Source organism: Carettochelys insculpta, chromosome 2 (genome assembly GCF_033958435.1).
Source record: "Carettochelys insculpta isolate YL-2023 chromosome 2, ASM3395843v1, whole genome shotgun sequence".
Lineage (NCBI taxonomy): Eukaryota > Metazoa > Chordata > Testudines > Carettochelyidae > Carettochelys > Carettochelys insculpta.
Genome location: NC_134138.1, coordinates 277,199,709 through 277,215,605, shown reverse-complemented (window position 1 = coordinate 277,215,605; position 15,897 = coordinate 277,199,709). Strand labels below are relative to the sequence as shown.

Genomic DNA, 15,897 nt, shown 5'->3' with positions numbered 1-15,897 from the left:
GGTGGTGCACTTCAGCAGATGTCTCAGTGCACATACAATTTATTCTGCACATGGATGGAAAGAATTAGAGGGAGCATTGGTCCTGGTCAAAAAGGGCCTTCTGAAGCTGAGAGACTACAGTGTTGCCATCTTTACTTCTGCACTGTCTCCAGACTAACACAGCTACCCCTCTGATACAGTGGAACTGACATTTGTCAATAGCAATAGGATCGTTCCAAAACAATCCGCAGCAAGGGAGGGACTTGATTCTGGACCCAAGTTCCTCATTTTCTGTTGATAGCATCTCAGTCACTGCTTAATCCTTATGCGAGAGGATGGGCGGTGTTACATGACTCGGGAAAACAATCCCCCTGAATTAACCTGGTAGAATGTGCTTTATCATCAGCCTTTTGCATCCTGCTGTTTTGGAATTTCTTTTGGAAGCTTTGAATGGAAAATGCTGATTCCATTGCTGTCGCTGGAAAACACGGTTACTGGGAACATCGTGGGTCCAGGAGGAAATTTCTCAACAAAAGGGAGATGGAACGGGGGAGGGAACTTATGAACATGTGGGGTTCCCAGCCCACATCTGTCCCTGCTCACAGCAGAATTTCTCACCTCCTGTCACTGAGTCAGGAGGTGAAGGGGGTTCCAGACACTGGAAAAAGCCTGGGTGACTGGGCTATTAACCATTGTAAGGTGCAGCCTTTCCCCTCTCCTCCTCTGTTAAAAGTTTTGAAAGGTCTTATTGTTTCTGCTTTAGAACAAAGCCAAATGTATCAGGAAATGTCATTGTTGTTTTCCTGCCAGTCTTAATTTTAACAATTTACTGTTAACAAACAGTGGCGTCGGTTTCATCTGACTAATGGCTTGGGCAATGTACTAACTCAGCAAGTTTCCCCTGCTAAAATCAGCAGCTGCTCGGCTTCCTGCAGTACCCAGGAGATCCCTGGAGATCAAAAGTCCAAGTCTTCTCTTGAATCATAAGGATCACCTACGCGGGGAAGTTTCCCAGCTGAATTATACTGCTGTAATTTTACTGGCATGCAGTCCCCTGTGCCTCTTTATTTTCAGTCCATTCCATGTGATGAAGCGGGTTTTGCCCAGAAAAGCTTATGCTCTCATAAATCTGATAGTCTCAAAGCTTCTGCAGGACTCCTCATTATTTTTATGGATACGGACTAACACAGCTACCCCTCTGAGATTTACCGGAATTATTGTCTTTTTCCAGCTTAGTTCCAACCCCTTTTGTCAGGGCACCAACTTGAGATCATATAAGACCTGATAGCATGTGGTTGTAAAGTCTTTGGGGTCGAAAGAAGCTATATAAATGCAACACATTCAAAACTCCTCCCTGGAACAATTGACTCTGCCAGTATTAACTAGCTACAGGTTGAACCTCTCTAATCTGGAACTGCCTCAACTGTCAGGATCCATAAACCGGCATGATTGTAGTTAGCTGAACGACCACTTATCATGGGTGTGGCCAAGTTTCCTGTAGTCCCATAAAGTTTGTTTACAGCTGCCTGTCCTGGCTCTCAGTGTTCTGTGCTGTTATTTAGCTGGATTTAACGCTACATGTCTTCTAAGAGCCCAGTAAACAGTGGAAGTGTTGGTGATGTGCTAGACATTATCAACCACCCATGGTCTGGAAAATTTTCTTGTTCAGCCCCCCGTCAGGTCCTGAAGATTCCAGACAAGAGAGGTTCAACCTTTACAATCCTGATTACACACAGCTTGGCTTGCTGACCTTCTGGGTAGGAAAGAGGCAGATCTATCGGTCAGTCCAGGAGAAAACAAGACAAGGGAGCAGGAATCAGTCATCAGCTGTACAGAAACAGGAGGCTAATAGGTAAATAGTTTTCCTCTCTGGAGAGTGGGATCTGATCTCCGGTCACCACCGTGCTGGCCACATCAGAACAGAGAGCACCACCACCCCTCAGCCCAAAGCATCCTGTAAGTGACACCGATTTGATTAATTAATGACTCCTCAGGGCTGGCTCTGCGGCTGCTGGTCTGGAAAGCCAGGCTGCCTGGAGAGCAGGCAGCGGCTTCTGGCAGATGCAGAGGGTGCTGTTGGCTATCAATCACCCCTCCTGCTTGGGCTCCAGTACAGCGAGCCAGCCAGAGACGCGCACAGAGGAAATAAGATGGCGTGGGATCAGCATCGCCTCTGCTGGCAAAGGGGCTCTGCCTTCCTGCTGTCTTACTCCAAAGCTGCTATGAGCCAGTTAATAGAGGTAAGAAAGAAACCTTCTCCACTTGGATGGGGTGTGGGAGGCGGGGACCAGAGGGTATCTGGTGGTGAAGTCTGGAGGTTGCACTGTTCTTGTTTTCTTTGCGTGTTACCCAGGGAGGACCAAGGTGGAGAATTTAAGGTAGCTCAGTGGAGTTAGAGCTTGTTGCATCTGGCAGGCCTGTGTCAGAGGAATGGCACTTGTGGACTCCTGTCCATTTAAGGTGGTGAGGAGTCAGTTAAAGGCAGGCAGGCAGGAGTTACCAGCAGCTTTGCCATGGTTAATGGCTGTGGCAGACGGTCTTGGTTATGTCCTACTTCCCTTAGTCCCACTTGTGCACCCAAAGTTATGCTGCTAAGAGAATTTTTCCAGACTCATCTTTCTCTCCTGGCTTCCTCTCCTTCTCCCTCCCCTCAGTCCCCTGCACAATTTCACTCTCCCTACATCCCTCTGCACTGGTCCCAGCCAACCCCTCCTTCTAGCCCTTCCCTCTGTGCCAGTCACTCTACTCTAGAATTGTCCCTCCTCCTTCTCTTGGGCCCTCTGAACCCTTCACAATTCATTGCCCATGTCATTTGCGTCTCTGCGCTGCGTGTGTGTGTGTGTGTGTGTGTGTGTGTGTAATGTCCCCACCCCAGCGCCTCTCAAGCTCTGACAACAGCCTTTGGCTCTCTGATACCCCTGCTGCTTGGACACCCTTCTGCATTCAGCTCTGGTAGCTCTCGGCAACTCCTGTGGACCAGATATTCCCCTGGGCAGACAACCCTCTGAGCTCCCCGTGGAAAACTCCTCCTCCTCCTATTGATCTGAAGAAGTGGGTCTGTCCCACGAAAGCTCATCCCCTCATAAAGCATTTTGTTAGTCTTGAAAGTGCTACATTTCTGCTGGTTCGTCTTGTTGGAAGACAGACTAACATTCCTCACTAACGCTCCCCACCCCAGTCCAAGTGGAGGAGGTCTCTCTCTTACCTCTATTATTACCTCTTGGTCACTGCTCCTCCTCCTCTGTGTCACCGGAAAAACAGCTGGAGAAGGAGAAGCACAGGCTGGGGAGAGGCCATGGCTCATCACTACAAAGGGAAATCAGAGTCCATCACTTACCATTATCTGGGAACAGAGTGTCCTCCTGCACGAAAGGACAACCCAGAAATGAGGGCTGTAGTAAGACGAGGGCCTGAACCATAAGCCTGTCCGTGCAGGGACGTGATTAAAAAGGATATTGAAGTAAAAATCAAGATTAAGCAGGTTAGCAGGAACTCACCCATTAACACTCTCAGGAGTTAAGTGCAGCGTGCAAGGGTGCTCCTGCAATTGGTCTGGCAGGCGGACAATAGCAGCAGACCCTGGGGGGACAAATTCAGATTTTGCAAGAGGAGGTAAGCGCCCCCTCTCCCATCTCAGGGTAGGCTACACAGCAGAGTGATTTCGAAATTACAGACTTTATTTTGAAATAACTACCCTAAGCTAGAATACTTCAAAATAAACGTGAAATAGCAGTTGGCTTCTTTTGAAATTGGTGACCCTCATTCTTCGAGGAATAGCGCCTATTTCAAAGCTGCTGTTTCGAATTTCTGAAAGCCCAGCTTTGCTGGACAAGGTACATCATACGAATGGAGGCGGCAAGAATCCCTAAGCAACTCCTCTACGGGGAACTCTCCCAGGGCAAAAGAAATCAAGGCAGGCCTCGCAAGAGGTATAAAGACTGTGTGAAGGCCAACATTGCTCGTGCTGGTTTAAAACCAGATCAGCTAGAGCAGCATGCAAAAGACCAAACAGGCTGGTGTGCTCTCATATGACACGTGTATGACAACTTTGAAGAGCAGTGATGCGTGAGCCTCATTGATGCTCATGAGAGGAAGAAAGCAACAGCAGCAGCCGCACCAACAGAGCCAGGACAATTCCCTTGACCCCACTGTGAACACCCAGGCTGTTCAATGCCTGGACTCCTCAGCCACATGCGAGTCCACAACTGATGAGCCTGTGCAAGCTCAAGGCGTCATTGTAGGACACGATGGACTACCTATGATAAGATTTTGAATTAGTGGCCGTGTAGACAGGGAATAGCGCCTACATCAAAATAAGCCATAGTGCGTCAAAATAAGCTATAGTGCGTATTTCAAAATTGGCTTTATGTCTGTGGCCATATTCGCCCCTCCTTTCGGAAGGGCTATGGTAATATGGCACGTTGGAGTATGCTAATGAGGTGCTGTCATGAATATGCAACACCTCATTAGCATAATGGCAGACTCACCATAGCCCTTCCGAAAGGAGGAGCTAGTGTGGCCACGGCCTATGGGTGTAGATGCTGCAATTTGAAATAGTGAAGTGCTCTTTCAAAATGCGTTTTTCTGTGTGGCAGTGTTACTTCGAAATAAGCCTTAGCCTCATTCTCCCATTGCTAAAGGTTGCTTTATTACTGGTGGGTGCAAAACAGGCCAACCCCTAAGTGCTGTTACTGTAAATGACTCACTGGGCCTTTAATGGTGCAATATAGTCTTTTTAAATACTAGACCTGGAAGGGACCCCACGAGGTCATCAAGTCCAGTCCCCTGCTCTCATGGCAGGACCAAGTACCATCTAGACCATCCCTGACAGAAATGCAAAGAGAAGGGACTTAGCACCCTTAATTCATGCTGAACTGAGCTGTGCTAACACACACAGAAGAGATGATGAAGCAGCAAAACATTTCAGTGAATTTGAACAAGGTCCTTGTAAAAACAGTAGAAGGATGGTCCAGTGGTTAGTGAGCAGCTTTGGGGTTTTAGAGACCTCAGTTCAAGTTCATCCTCACTAATGAAAAGTCACTTAGCTTTTCTAGGGCAGAGCCCCTTGTCTTGTGGGGGAAACAGCACAGCCCTGCTCCCATGGATGTCGCAAGCAGTTGAAAAGCCCTCAGATACTATAATAGAGGGGGGCAGACAGACACTGCACTGGACAGAAAGACTGTCTTACAGCACACAAGAGAGGGAACCGGTATCACTTTGGTGGATGAAAGGCTGGATATGAGTAAACAGTGTGCCCTTGTAGCCAAGAAGGCTAACGGCATACTAGGGTGCATTAGGAGGAGAATTTCAAGCAGATCTAGAGTAGTTATTCCCCTCTATTTGGCACTGGTGAGGCCACATCTTGAATATTGTATCTGGTTTTGGGCCCTCCAGTATAAAAAGGATGCAGATTTGCTGGAGCAGGTTCAGTGGGGGGCAACAAAAATGATTAAGGGGCTGGAGCACATGACCTATGAGGAGAGGCTGAGGGATTTGGGCTTATTTAGTTTACAGAAGAGAAGACTGAGAGGTTATTTGATTGCAGCCTTCAACTTCCTGAAGGGGAGCTCTAAAGAGGAGGGTGAGAAGCTGTTCTCAGTCGTGTCAGATGGCAGAACAAGGAGCAATGGTCTGAAGTTGAAGAGGGAGAGGTGTTGGTTAGATATAAGGAGAAACTACTTTACCAGCAAGGCGGTGAAGCACTGGAATACGTTGCCTAGAAAGATGGTGGATTCTCCATCCCTCGAGGTTTTAAGTCCTGGCTTGACAAGGTCCTGGCTGGGATGACTTAGTGGGGGCTGATCCTGCTTGAAGCAGAGGACTGGACTAGATGACCTCCTGAGGTCCCTTCCAGCCCTAGGATTCTGTGAAATGACTGAGAGTAACAGATCTTTTCCTAGAGCCAGGAGAGGCGCTAGTCCAGCTGCAAGGAGTCAGCGTCCATTACGCCCAACCTATTGAAACCCCCTTGTGCAGCTAGTCCTCATCCCTAACCTCCTGCCACCAAGGCTGCACCAGTGACCGTCAGCTGAGAACTCCAGCAGCAAGAGGGCAGCAGCCCACGCCCCGGTGCTTTGCCTTCCGGAGAAGAGAGCAGCGGGCATGGCCGAGATGGCATGCTTACCTCAGAATTGGGCAGGGCAGGCACCTCTCACAATCACCTCAGGTTTCTGAGCCTCCTCTCAGACATCATCATCAATGGAGTTAGTTCACATTTGTACCAGGCCCGTGGCTGCTCCGGGGCATTGTAGGACCACGGGTACCTCTGGAAAAGTGAATACCGGGACAGAAGAATTATCGAACTTGATTCAGAGAAACACGGAGAAGTCTCTGTCCTTACCAGACCTTCTTATTGCTACAAACTGAGCCTGCCCAAAAGCCACTAGCATCAGCCTGAGTTTCCCTGGTGTCACATTTTGCCAGCTGTCACATCGCTGATTTGCACGTTCACCCTCTGCATCCCACCCCAGCTCTTTTCCCACCCTGTTATACTTCTTACCCGGCCTTCCTCTTCTGCTAAGGTCTCTCCGACTTGCTCTGAGGGCTGGTCTTCTTACCCATCGAAGAAGCACAGTGAAAACAGCAAATGGCCCGAGAAATAGATGTCCTGCCTCCGCACCATTTTGTGGATGTGTCCCACCATTTTAGGGAAAAGTTCGGCTCTATTGGCCCAATGACTGGCTCGAAGAGTTTGGACAGCAGGTTTAGCTCAATCCTAATGGAAAGAAACCACAAGAAAGACCTAATTAAAACACCCTGAGCTGGGTGGAGGTGCTGAGTCTCACCAGAGAGAGAGAAGGTTTGCCACCCGCTTGGCATTCAAGGTACGGCACAGTCAGTTCAGCCCCACTTAAAGTGTCTACTTGGGGTGGGTTTGAGGAGCATCGTGGCATTCTTGTGTGAACTCTTGCAAATTTAAAATCACATCCCCAGATCCAATGGGATTTAGGCTCCTCCATCTCCATTTTAGGCCTCACAATCCAAAAATTCCCTTCTCAGCTGCTGCTAATTCTGTAGAAGCTTAAACTCACTCAGCACCTACATTTTTGCTGTGAAAGGTTCCCCTCAGCTTAAGGGGCTCTCTCTGCCCATGCAAACTTCTGCCTGGCTCACCATGAAGCCCCAGCACAAACCAGGGAAGTGGCATTCCTTGGCCTACTTTTCACGGGGAGAGGGGAGGAGAGAAGACTGGACCAGGAAACCACCGTCTCTCAACACAGCGCTCGAACCACTCAACAATGGAGTGAGTCTCATGCTGTGTCTGACTCACTTCCTGTTGAATTAGTTAATTAAAGGGCTTGGACAAGAAAGAACAATAGCTGGCAGGAGAACCCTAGAAGCAGCTCAGCTGCAGGTGGAATGAGGTTGGGGAAGGGAAGTTGAACACATGCTGATTGCTGTAACTCTGCATGCTCCGCTCATCAGCTGGGCGGGCCAGAGAGAAGTGCATGGTTGGATGGATCTGGCCCCCAGGGCAGATTTTGCCCAACCCTGCTCTTAAGGCTGTTAGAGCCAGGAAGTCACACCTCTCCTGAACAATCACCTCCATTAAAAACTCTAACACAGACTCACTGGCAAGCTCGAAGAGCAGCAGAGAACAGGGAAGAGTTTACTCCATAACCAAGTGAACTTATTGTGATGGAGTGGGGGGAGTGCAAATGCGAGACTCAGGCTGGATGTGAGAGACAAGCAGAATAGCTCCCAGTGGCTAAGGATGACCCTGGGGCTACAACTGGCAGGTAACACCTCTGCCCTGAACAAAGAGGGGGGAGGAGCCGAGCTGGTTTTTTGTATCAGGGGCAGCAGTTAGAGGCTGGGGGAAGAGAGAGCTGAAAGGCAGCCAGCCTGAGGAGGGGTAAAGCTACACCCCAGAGGGGCACCCCTAGGGGTCTTCTCCCCAGGACGGATTGGAAAGACTGACTCTGACAGCTGTACTGATGCTTCTGTGAGAAACTGGGCATCTGTTGCCTAATAAACCTCCTGTTGTACCTGCTGAGTTAGAGTCACTCCTGCCAGAGGACGGGGTGCAGTGCAGGGGGACCCCTGAACCCCATCACACTTACCAACTCAAGGGTTTGCTTTTGACTTTTTTAGAGATGGAGCCAAGGCCTGGAAATCTGGATTTCAGATTGTCCAAATTATTTTGTCTCTGGAAGAGCTGGGAGGAAAGTTTTGTGATAATAAAGAACATCAGATGAAGATTTGGGTTCAACTCCTACAGCTACCAAAAACTTCCTGTGTGATCTTGGTCAAGTCACTTAATTGTTTTGTATCTCAGTTTCTTCACCTGCAAGTTAGACATAACAATGCTTCTTTTCTTGCATTTGTTGCCTGCCTTGTCTGTATAATTTGTGAGGTCTTTCAGGAAGGATCTGTCCCTCACTGTCTGTGTACAGCACCTGGCACAGTAGGGCGCTCATATACCAGCTGGCTGCTTTTGGTTCTAGAGAAAGACTTGTAGTATATTGTCTGGTTATGAAGACAGTGACAGAGCAGCAGCTACATAGAAGCAAGGTCATATTTTTAAATTTTGGCTCCAGAACGAGGTTGGGATGCCAGACGTCCTACAATCTCCATGATGCTCCGATTTGGTGGTGTTGTCTACGCTCAGCCCAGAATTGCACTGAGACCTTGAAAGACTTTCAGATGGAACTGCTTCGGCAAAATTAGCTTCCCCAATTCCAAACAGCCAACCCTCGATTGAACAGACCCCGATTTAACACGCTTCAGAACGAGCGGGCACTTCCGACAGTGTCCCTGCCAAACAAATGCTGATGACTGACCAGAGCCACCGCGGGAGCAGGAGGAGCCATGGCCGTGGCTGGGAGGGAGTTAGCGAGTGAAAGACCGTGTTTTGGGTCACGTTGTGCACAGTGGTGGCAGCAGTGGGGGGTGAGGTTTGCCGAGTGACTGTGGCAGTCTCCTGCACGCCACCTGCCACTCAGCTCCAAGGTGCCTCCAGTCCTGCAAATTCAGATTTAGCGGACTTTCAGCATTAACAGACAGTGCATAAAAGGGGCGGGATAGCTCAGGGGTTTGGGCTTTGGCCGCCTAAACTGAGGGCTGTGAGCTCAGGGCTTGAGCTGGCTGCCCAGGTGTCTGGGGTGAATAGATTTTAAGAGGCGGGGAAAAAAACTGGGAGGGATAGTGGTTGATCCTGCCAAGAGGACAGGGGACTGGATTCAGTGACCTCCCAAGGTCCCTTCCAGCTCCATGAGAGGTGTATCTCCCTATTTCCCCCTGTATTAGTCCATTAAATTGAGGGTTTACTGTGTTCTCATAGCACATTTATGAACAGCTGATATGAGAGCACTGCCTGGGATTGCAGGGACTGGACTGAGTGATCTTGGAGGCCCCTTCTTAGCCGTCCTTGAGCCAGTCTAAGCACAGGGGCACTACAAAGCCCCCTCCCCAGCACAGAAAGCAAGAGTCTCCACAGCTGAGGAGCAGCATTGCCTGTAAGCTGAACACTTGGGCAGTTACCCAGAAGAGATTCAGGTGCCACCCAGCTGATTAGCACAGCACCCACAGCCAGCAGTGTGTTTGTTTTTATTGATGGTGCACATCTGCACCTGCCTCTGTGCACATAACAAAACTTATTCTGCCCCGGATGGAAAAAATTAAAGGGAACATTCCTGAGGAGTTTTCTTTCGTCTCCATTATCTAACACTGCAAATAAAGCCTCTGCCCCCCTGCAGGGAGAACCTTTCCCACTTGGGAACTATGGCTTCTCCACTCTGGCTTTTGTCCATTTTAAACAAATCAAAAATTAACCAGAGCATTTTGTTTGTATTTTTTTACTTGGAGGGAACAGTGTCAAATAGTCCTGACCTAAAATGTGAAGGGCCTGTAAATGATTTACCGCTCTCCACTCTGGTAAGCAGGTTCCAGTCCAGAAAGTTAGATTCCACTCCAACTCCTGAGGAATCATACCTGTCCCTCAGGAGTCCTAGAGACCACACAAGGGGCTGGAGGACCATAAGGTCACCCTGCTTCTTCTCCAACCTCCTGCAGAAAGGGCAGATCTGAGCAGGCCCATAGTACTATACCTACAGCACAGAGCTGGAAGGGCCCTTCAGATGTCATTGAGGGCAGCTGCCAGCCCTCACTCATAGCTCAGTGGCTTGAGCAGCAGCCTGTTAAATCCAGGGTTGTGAATTCAGCCCTGCAAAGGACTATTTAGAGGCCTGAGGCAAATTGCTTTAAAAGCAAAGAAAGCGGAGGATGCTTGCCTCTGCTAGGAGCCCAGAGGATTAAACTCCCTGAGGTCCTGTCCAGCTCTATGACAGCTGTATCTCCATCTATTGACACTCTATTTTTTTAAATCTGTTTACCCCAGATTCCTCAAGAGCAGCGCACCCAAGGATGAGGCTCACAACCCTGGGTGTAGCAGCTCAATGCGCAAACCACTGAGCTATCCCTCCCCCCTGCTTTGCCAAGGGGAGTTCAGTTTCTTTCTCAGCCTGAGAGAGGCTGAAATGGACATCGGAGGATATTTTGGATCCCAAATCCAGAACCCAGACGCAAGTTTGTTCCGCCCCCTGTGCCCCACCTTCCCTGCTGTGCCCCGTAGAGGTGCAACACAGAATTGGACCCTTACAGTACCTGTCCCCAGCAAACCCAAAACAAAGGTCAGCCCAAGCCAGACCATCCCTGAGGCTATTTCTAGCCACGTCGAGCCCTGGGCTCTGGCGCTCGCTGCTCCGTTTTTGTACAGTTTGAATTTGCTGGGCAGTTGTACCGTAAGGTCCTGGTGAGCGTTTCCCTGCGCTGTGGAACTAAGGCCTGCAGTAACTGCAGGGCCTGTGACGTTCTGTGTGCGGTGTTGTTTGGCAGCTGCCGGAGGGGCCTAGGAGTCAGGATTCCTGAGCTCTGCTCCCAGGGAGCTGCTAAGCCAGGCTGTGAGCTCAAGAACTTCACTTAGCTGCCCGTGCCTCAGTTTCTCTACTTTGAGTAGGAAGCAGGAGTGCAGGAAGCTTCCTAGAAGGTTGCGGGGGCGGCACTGACACCCAGATGTGGCTTCACTTCCTACTCCACCACTCCCCTGAGCAAGGCTGTCTCTAGGGCAGTGCAGGTCCTGGGCCAACTGCGCCCCCCCAGCCCCATTGTCCCAGGTGCAAGGCCATGAGCAACCTCCCTGCAGCAGGTCCCACCTTGATTCTGCTTCACCCCACCCCATCTCTGCTCCATACTTTTCCCTAGCCCAGCCCCAGCTCAGCCCACGCCCCTCCCCCACTCGGCCCCTTGCACCTTCCCCCGAGCAACGTGAGCCAGGGGATTATCGGAGCTTAGCATGGTGCAGCAGCAGGGGTTAGGGGCCCCTCCCCACATTCTCTGCTCCACCCCACCCCGCCGTCCTCTCCTGGCCCACTGTGCACTGCTTCTGTAGGTGCCAGGCACCTGAAATCCTGCTGAGTCCCTCCTGCACATAGGACAGTTGAGGCGGTCATAGCAGGGTCCCCAAAAGCTTGGGGTCTGGGGCAGTCACCGAGAACCATTCTACGGACAGGACAGCTCTGCTCCAATGGTCCTGCACTTCAATCCATCTCCAGGGCCCTGCCTTCTCTATGCCTCTTCCGGCAGAGGCTCCAGCTGACACCCTGTCCATCTCCTCCCTTTGTTACTTGCCCTTAAGGTAGGTAAAGTGAGGGGACAGGGCTTCCTGCCTGAAGGATTTGGGCTTATTTAGGTTGCAGAAGAGAAGAGTGAGGGGCAATTTGGTAGCAGCCTTCAGCTTCCTGAAGGGAAGCTCTGAAGAGGATGGAGAGAGGCTGTTCTCAGTAGTGGCAGATGGCAGAACAAGAAGCAATGGTCTCAAGTTACAGAAGGAGAGGTCTAGGTTGGATTTTAGGAAAACCTATTTCCCCAGGAGGGTGGTGAAGCACTGGAATATGTTACCTAGAGAGGTGCTGGAATGTCCATCCCCAGAGGTTTTAAGTCCCAGCTTTACAAAGTCCTGGCTGGGATGATTCAGTTGGGGTTGATACTGCTTTGGGTACACGGCCAGATGTGATGACCTCCAGGGGTCTCTTCGAGCCCTAGGATTCTGTTCTATGTGTCTGTGATTCCCGGTCACCCTGGTTCAGACAATGCTTGCTTACTTGACGTGGTGGCCAAAGTTCCCACTAATGTTTTCCATCCATAGGCTGATTTATTTTTCCATCCATGGGCAGAACAGTTGTTTTCTGTGTGCACACAGGCAGACTAGAATCCGAGACCTTGGCAGCTTAATGAAGGTGCCTCGCCAGTTTCAGCTAAAAGCCAGGTGCTGCTCAGTTTAGGCTGCGGAAGATATTTGCTCTTTTGCTGTGAAGTGGTCTAGGTGCCACTACATGGGCCGGTGAACCACACGTAGGGGGTGCGGGTTACACCCCGAGGCATATGTGAATGCACACCCCCAGTAGAAACAAAATCCCAGCTGTGGGCTCACTGCTAATTGGCTGGATGGTATTGAGCAACCACACAAGTGCCCAGATTCCAGGGAATGCTGGTGGTGGCCATAAAGTGCTTTAAGATCATCAGATAAGAAGCTTAAGGGAATGCAGAGCTCAGATGCCAGAGTATTTGGTTCCTGATCCCCTCAGGCCTCTTTGAGAACCGTACAATCAAAGAAATGTAAGCCTGGAAGGGACTTTGATAAGTCATCTCGTCCAGTCTCTTGCATTCTGTCAGTATTAAGGGCAATCTAGACCATCCTGACAGAAGTTTGTCTAACTTGTCCTTAAAAAGCACCAAGGATGGAGTTTTCACAACTTTCTTAGGTTATTTATCCCAGTGCTTATCTACCCTAACAGGAAATTTTACCTCACGTCTAACCTAGATCTTTCTTGCTGTCTTGAAACTCATCACTTCTTGGTCTGCCCTCACTAACTGAGAAGATCAATTTAGCACCATCCTTTCGGTGACAACCTTGACATTCTAGAAAGGCACTGCCATGTCCCCCTCAGTCGCCTCTTCTTCGTACTAAACAAACCCAGGTTTTTTCTGTCTTCCCTCGTCGTAGGTTCTGTTTTGTAAACCTTGAATCATTTTTCTTGCTCTCCTCTGGACTTTCATGCATTTGTTCACATCTTTCATAGAACTGGACACCATATTGCTACCAAGGCCTTAATTATGGCTGAATAGGGTGGAAGAATTTCTTCTCAGGCCTTTCTTGCAGCACTTCTGCTAATACATCCCAGAATGAGGTTTGCTTTTTTTGCTGCTGTATTCCATTGGTGACTCATTTAGTTTGTGACCCACTATGCCAATCTTTTCCTGCAGATAGTTCCCATTTCATGTGTGTGCCATCGAGTATTCCTTGCTAACTGCAGAACTTTGCATTGGTCCTTCTTGAGTTTTATTCCATTTATTTCAGACCCTTTCTCCACTTTGTCAAGATCATTTCGACCTCTAATTCTGTTCTCCAAGCCCTGGTAGCTCGTCCCAGCTTGGCATCCTCTGCAAACTCTGGTGCCATTCTGTAGATCTCTGTGCTTCTGATTATAATGCGAGATCCCATGTGCCTGGTTAGCAGTAGGTGCTGCAACTCAGAGCTCTAGATTTTAATGTAGGAGTGTCTACTGTCTGAGGTAAAAGACCCACCTTTGTTAACTAAGGCTGGAACAGATGCAGCTATATCTCGATGGCCTCAGAGCACCACAGCCAGATGAAATGGCTTATGTTATGGTATCCTAGAGCTTCCAGCCTCCAAACACTTTTGCGAGGCATGGTAAGGATCACTCCTAGTTAAATTCCTGTGGAATGAGACACAAGTCAGAAAAGGCCCTTTATTTCTGGTTTCTATTGCTTTTTACAGAAAAATTCCCAGGTTTTACCAACACTATTTCTTAGCATTTATTGCTTGGCCTCCAAATTTTGGACCCCCGAATGACACAAAAATACAGCTTATGCTGAAGAAAATCCAATCAATCCTATGCATTAGGTGGGTGCGTTTCTTTTCTGTCGTCTCAAACCTGAACTTTAAACCCTATTATTTAGAGTCCTGTGTGACTACAAATGTCTGACTGCAGATGCAGATATTCATGGAGAGCCATAAGTATCTGCTGATCCACAGAGGTCTACTTCCACAAGCCACTGTGGCCAACAGTGAGGAGTGTGGTCCCATCATTCCTAGGCCGTGTCTACATTAGCACATTCTTTTGAAATCATTTTTGAAAGAAGGGCTCTTCCGAAATATCCAGCTGACTGTCCACACACATCTACACTTCCTTCGGAAGTGGCATGCTAATACATGGAGCAAAAGATGCTAATGAGGCGCAGATGCAAATTCCCCACACCTCATTAGCATAACGTCACGTGATTTGGAGTCGGGAAGACTGTTCTTCCGGACTCCAAAACGCCGTGTAGAAGCGTGGCCCCTGGGGGGGCTTCCAGAAGGAAGTCCTTCTTCTGGAGGCCCTGAAGTGTCCTTTCGAAATTAAATCGAAAGAGTGTGGCGCTCCTTTCGAAAGTGCTCTTCCACTCCCATTTCACAAAGAGCATCTTCTTTCAAATGAAAATGTCTGTAGATGCTCCACGAACCCTTTTATTATGGAGCCTGACTTTTTTATCCTGTTCCGTTCTTTCAAAAGAGTGGGAGGGGGCGTGGACACTGCCTTTTGAAAAAGCAAACCACTCTTTTGAGTGCAGATGCACTCTTTCGAGAGAAGTTCTCTCGGAAGAAATCTTCCAGAAGGCCTTCTTTTCAAAGATCACTGTAGTGTAGACGTAGTCCTACTGGTATCTCCTTCTGGCCATTCGCCACTACCACCCCCACGCCCTCCAGCAGTGGGTATGTCGCACTCCAGACAGGATACACTGAAACTAAACATTTGCATCCATGGTAGATACTTGTACTCCGTCAGGACTCTACCTATATTTATCTAGTAAGCTGCTAATGTAATCTTTTGCACTGATTTTCACCCGCTTTAATACAAAAAATGCAATAAACACAAATACATTCCCGGTAAATTTTAAATTGTTTAAAAACAGGACACAGTGGATGGAGTGACTTTTCAACGGTCACACAGACAGTCTACAGCAGAGAGAGGAACAAACTCATGCTGGGTGGATGCACACAGCAGTGCCGCTACCTGGGCCATGCATTCACCCGGGAATTCTTGCTATTTATGTCCCAGGAACATTGAAGCTTCTTAAATTCTCTCTTGCTGCTGTAGGTGGTGTGAGACTCACTTGAAAGAAGCCCAGGATTTCCCCAACTGACCCCCTGGGATGTGTGTATTATAGGTCCCCCAATGCAGTGGTTCTCCACCAGAAGGATGTGTAGAATAACCAGATCTCTAATTTGTGAAAAACAGATCCTGAGAGCCGGAACCTCTCCCAGCCCAGGCTCTATGTCTTCCATGCTAAGCCTGACTCCCCTTCTCTACGCCCTGCAACATGCTGCATTCTCTATTACCTTCCCTCTGCCAGGTGAATAGGGGTCTAGTGGGAGGACAGTGTGAAAAAGATATCTGAGGGCAAGCCACGCTCTGGGGCTGAAGGGGTGACAGGGGCAGGATAGGGCAGGGAGACTTGTGCTCAGGGGTGGTGGAGGGACATGAGCAGGATGGAAGGTGGCATTTTCAGGGGGCAGAAAGGAAGCTGAGAAAGGGGCCTGGGCTGAGTCTGGCAGCTAGTCCCACTCCTCACATGGCACATGTGTTGGGATCCCTCCCTCGGTACCTCTCTTAGCTAAAGCTGTGCGGTCCTGAGTGCTCCTCTGGCTCCCACAGCAGCTGTTATTCCCACCTCCCCAGTGGCAGAATGGAAAACAAGTGTGGATGGTTACCCAGAATCATACAATCCTAGGGCTGGAAGGGACCTCAGGAGGTCATCACGTCCAGCCCCCTGCCCAAAGCAGGATCAACCCCAACTAAATCATCCCAGCCAGGACTTTGTCAAGCTGGGACTTAAAAACCTCTAGGGATGGAGATC

At 49.3% G+C, this 15,897-nt stretch overlaps 1 protein-coding gene across 4 annotated transcripts in view; it reads right to left on the bottom strand.

Annotated features, from left to right (window-relative positions):
- The window catches only part of ALS2CL (ALS2 C-terminal like), an 81,169-nt gene extending 75,012 nt beyond the window's left edge, over nt 1–6,157 (bottom strand). For 2 of the 4 annotated variants that reach the window (XM_074985264.1, XM_074985265.1), the window contains exons 1-3: nt 6,104–6,149; nt 3,477–3,558; nt 3,185–3,285 (exon numbers count right to left, since the gene is read on the bottom strand). In XM_074985264.1, the coding sequence (XP_074841365.1) occupies nt 3,185–3,285; nt 3,477–3,480 (105 nt within the window). In that variant the 5' untranslated portion in view covers nt 3,481–3,558; nt 6,104–6,149. Of the gene's footprint in view, nt 1–3,184; nt 3,286–3,476; nt 3,559–6,103 lie in introns of all 4 variants that reach the window. The other 2 variants (XR_012644110.1, XM_074985263.1) reach the window with 2 other exon arrangements.
- Between the last annotated feature and the right edge of the window lie 9,740 nt (nt 6,158–15,897).